Below are 4,875 nucleotides of genomic sequence, written 5' to 3'. Positions count from 1 at the left end.
ATAATAATAATAATAATAATAATAATAATAATAATAATAATAAAAATGCCTTTCCAGCAGCTCATGTATTTCTTTTTTCTACTTTCATTCCTTTCATCACTTTGCTGCTGTGAAATGTACATTTCTCCACTGTGAGACTAATAAAGGCAAATCCAATAATAATAATAATAATAATAATAATAATAATAATGATGATGATGATGATGATGATGATGATAAACACACACACGCGCTCGCACAATTTTTTTGCCCACTTACACTAATTCATGATGCTTAAAATAATACTAATTATTATTATAATTACATAGACACGCACTCATCTGAGTGTAAATCTTCTTCTCCTTATCGAATGGTCCATCCATCTATCTAAGGGCGATGTGCTTTGGAATGTTCATATTTTTCCATTCTTATTTGTCATGATGACGATCCTTCCTTGGCTTCCAATAAAGAGATGATTGTGATTTTGATTTTGATTATGTGATTGATAACTTCCCTGGGGATGACACGCTTTATTAAATCTGCCTCAGCGTCACCTTGATTACAATACGAGCGAATAAAGAATCCATCCTGTAGAATATATATATAATATATATATATATATATATATATATATATATATATATATATATATATATATATATATATATATATATATATATATATATATATATATATATATATATGTAGGGAGGGAGGGGCTGTAGTCCAAGTCAGCGTCGCCATCTTGAATGGAGTCGAAACGCCATTGATTGGATTTGTTGAGTCTCTCGAAGTGATTGATATTCGCGTGCGTGCGTGCGTGCGTGCGCTAGAATCGATCAATTTTGCCCAGAATTCAACTGCTCGCCAATAAAATGACAGACGAAAGCATTTCTTGAAAGAGTTGTTTGTTTTTGGGTTTTTTTTTTTTTTGCTAAGCAATGCTGCGTTCGCTTTCTTTCATACTCAAAACAATATTCAGTTACAATTTTATCTCCAGTGGGGAAAGTATGTTGGCCTGGGTGTCACCTCTATTAATATTTTCTTTTTTTTTATACACGTGCTATGTTAATCACAATACGCATTGGATTGTATTGTAGTGTAGTGTGTATTGAATTGTATTGTATTGTACTATCACTATTATTGTCAAGGCTCATTTTAAATGTCTAATATGAATAAATACGAATGCAGAAATGTTTCGAAGATCTTTTTTTATTTCTTAAACAAACGTTCTATCACATTTTATAAACACTCGTGTGCAAATAGTGTTTTTTTTTTGTTGTTGTTGTTTTTTTTTTTTTTTTTTTGTCTGAATGAGCAAGCGAGGATGGCTCAAACCTGAAAAATGTCTTGGAGAGGCTAATGAAGTCCGAAAGAAAGCGCGTTTGTCACATTTTAAAGTAACTCATTGACTTTCAGAAGATGTGCAAATTGGTGTCCACTCCAGTGCCAGGGTTATTGTCATTGTCACCCCAATTGCAGGATTCACACAATATGACATTTTAGGACTATATAAACATTTGATGCGGCGTGAGAAACGTTCGACTCTTTTGTTTCGTCAGTAAGAAAGCGTTAGTTTCTAGCTTATGTGGCTCTGCAGTTATATGAGCTTGAAATGAGGGCGGATGTTCAAAATACAATGCAAACTTAGCGCTTTAAAAACAGCTGAAGCTGGAACAAAGCGCTAACATGGACAAAAGGGAAAACTTGCGGAAGGGAAAACATTTGCAGTGGTCTGGCCAGCGCTTTATCGGCACCCGCGCACGAAAACCCAAAACAAATTCGATGAGTCATCTTTTCAATTCCCGACTAAATGGCAGCGAATGAGTTAAAACGTGCATTTCCATTTGGAACGCCATTGGACCTTTTTGGGGCTTTTTTGTTGCAGTTGAGGATGGTGTGAAAAATGACAATGTGATTTTAAAAACATATTTCATAAGGATGCGAGGCCTTGTTCCCTGCGGGCTTGACTTGTACAACAAAATACATTTGGATTGATGAAGCACATTGTCAAGATAATATTGTCCAATGTTGACTTCAAATTCTGCACTCATGCAAATAGAAGTGAGAAAATGATGTATTTATTTTGGGGGATTTTTATCTGATTTGTATTTTGTTGTTGTTGTTGTGATGGCTCCTTTTGGCTGTCGTCTACTTTTCAGAGCACCAAAATGGCGTTTTGGCGCCATTATTTTTGTCTTTTTGGAAGACTTGGTTGTGTTCCAACGATTGAAAACACTGCTGCATTTTAACGTCTACGTTTCGTGGGCGTTTTTGTGTGACTTTTCATCACCTTCTTTTTCATCGCTCTTCCTCTTGAGTGACTTTCGCTTGTGTATTTAGATCATTCCATTTGCGGAACAATACATTTGTTTTCTTGCATGATTTTAGGCCCTATTTTTCAGCATTTCTCTCACGATTCCGAATCAGAATCCGAATGAGAAAGCCTGGAGTCGTCCCACCATGGGGACTTTTACAATCTACAACATGGGGGGGGGGGGTATTCTTATTCTATGCACACAACAAAAATGCTCAAAGACTGAAATGTACAACTGCGCACAAAAAAAAACGTTTCATAAAGGAGCTATACATTGTGTAAAGCGTCAAAAATAAATATAAATATATAAAAGTATATATATTTTATAAATGATATATTTCATATGTGTTACTTGTTGCGATACATTTTCAGCAAAAAAACCGCGGAACATTTTTGGCGTGTGTGTGTGTGTGTGTGTGTGTGTGTGTGTGTGTGTGTGTGTGTGTGTGTGTGTGTGTGTGTGTGTGTGCATATTTAGAGACTGAACAGCCGGGAGATTCATCTTGAAATAATAATCATAATAGTAATAATAATAATACTAATAATAATAATTAATTTAATTTCTATGCACTTTCCAAAACCATTTTGAGTCGTAGGGAAATGCTTCCTCTTGCCCCCAATTGGACATTTGTCCCCTTTATTTTAATCACTTCTTTTATTATTGATCATTTTATTGATGATTTCATTGTTGTGTGGATTCTTCTTTAAAGTATCTTTGTGTTCAGAAAGGCACTTGTAAATTAAATGTATTATGATTATTAATAATAATCGTCATCATTATTATAATTATTATTTGTACTACAATGTTTGTTTTATTTTGGGGTGCATATTTTGCACCAACACGTTTTTGTGCAAAGATATTGCGCGGGCAAGTGCTTCTCTCTATTTAGTTAACATTTGTTATATGTATATAAGAAGTTCCCCAAATGGTGTCGTGTGGGTTTTTGTTTTGACCCTCATTGAAAGAATGTGTTGATGCTGTCCAAGTCAACTTTTGAAACGTTGACTTTCATCGTCATATTGATGTATTTAGTCGTCTAATTTTCTATGTATGTGCACGCATTTCTCGAGATTTGGATGCGCTTTTTCTGATGAAAAAACACATTTTGGCGGGCGCTACCATGCAAGGCTCTCTTTCTCCATCTTTTTATGACGCACAAGCACGCGCGCGCACACACACACACACACACAGGCTAATGTTTGTTTAATGTTCCTATTTTTTTTTTTTTTTTTTTGTGTGGTGATTAGAAAATGCGTGATCGTTACCTGCGAGTGTGTCTTTGGCAAATCTCCTGCCGCTCTCCATCCAGGGGAAGGTCAGATTGCCATTGATGGCCCCCGCGGCGAGGCCGGGAGGCGGCGGCTGCTTCGGCGGCGGCGGCGGCGGCACGGGCCGATGCGCCGGGACCCGGATGACTCCGCCGGACGCCGCCACCGGCGAGTTGACGTTGACGTTCATATTCATATTCATATTCATATTCATACTGACGTTCATGTTCATGTTGACGTTATAGGAGGGCGGCAGGCCCATGGAGCAAGCCGGGTTGTACACGCCGCCGCCGCCGCCGCCGCCGCCGCCGCCGCCGCCGCCGCCGCCGTAGCCGCCGTTGCCGTAGGCGGCCGCCAGCGCCAAATAGTCGGCGTCCGACGTCCGGTTGGGCGGCAGGCAGCCGTTCCCGCCTTGCTCCGACGTGTTGAGGATCTGGTCGATGCCGAAACTGATGCCTTCGTGATGCGCCTGCTGCTGCGCCTGCTGCTGCGCCTGCTGCGCCTGCGACGGAGTTTGGTTGGCTTCTTCAATGGCCGTATGCTCCATCTTTTTCTTTTTCTTTTTCTTTTTAAATCTGATTGAAATGACAAGCACAGGTCAGGTGTGTTTTGTTTTTTTGAAATGTCTTTTGACGTCACTCTACTCTACTGCCTTTGAAGCATCCGCAAGAAGAAGAAGAAGAAGAAGAAAACCAGATCCATCGGCGAAATTGAAGGCACGCTTGCTGTCCAAAAGGCGGCTACGAGACAAAGTATTCCATTGACGGACGACTTAGTGGCAGCGATCGGAGCGTTCGGGCCTTCGGAGAGCCCGCAAGGCCCGCGGCCGCCGCTGCTGTCGGCCGGGATCCATCGGCGTCGCAAAAGCCTCCGGCAACTTTGGACTTGCTCATCCGGGTCACTCGTGCGCGCGCCGGCAGGTGAGAAGAGCCAACGCTTCTCGTCCTACTCAGCGATTCGCTTCTTCTTCTTCTTCCTCCCAATTCCTCCTCCTCCTCCTCCTCCTCCTCCTCTTCTCCTTCTTCATCTTGAGTGGTCGTGCGCGTTGCTCTTAAAGAGACAGCAACTTTGCCGACAGGCCGACAGGCCAAAGGCCAAAGGCGACTGGGCCTATTTAAATCGTTTTAAATCATGCCCCAGGCCAACAACAACAACAACAACAACAACAACAACAACAACAATAATAATAATAAGTAGTAGTAGTAGTATTAGTAGTACTAGTAGTAGTATTAATATTAGTAGTATTGTTGTTATGTTATTTTATTATTATTATTATGTTTATTATTATTATTATTATTGGTAGTACTCTC

The 4,875-nt window shown here is 40.1% G+C and overlaps 1 protein-coding gene across 2 annotated transcripts in view; it reads right to left on the bottom strand.

The window, feature by feature from the left end:
* tlx2 (T cell leukemia homeobox 2) overlaps positions 1–4,553 on the bottom strand; it is a 19,709-nt gene extending 15,156 nt beyond the window's left edge. The window contains exon 1 of one of the 2 annotated variants that reach the window (XM_089018836.1): positions 3,563–4,553. In XM_089018836.1, the coding sequence (XP_088874962.1) occupies positions 3,563–4,112 (550 nt within the window). In that variant the 5' untranslated portion in view covers positions 4,113–4,553. The remainder of the gene's footprint in view (positions 1–3,562) is intronic. The other variant, XM_089018844.1, reaches the window with a different exon arrangement.
* Positions 4,554–4,875: the final 322 nt, after the last annotated feature.

This window comes from Hippocampus bargibanti, linkage group LG02, assembly GCF_051943395.1.
Source record: "Hippocampus bargibanti isolate YZ-2025 linkage group LG02, ASM5194339v1, whole genome shotgun sequence".
NCBI lineage: Eukaryota > Metazoa > Chordata > Actinopteri > Syngnathiformes > Syngnathidae > Hippocampus > Hippocampus bargibanti.
The sequence above is the reverse complement of the archived record's forward strand: the minus strand, read 5'-3'. Positions and strand labels throughout refer to the sequence as shown.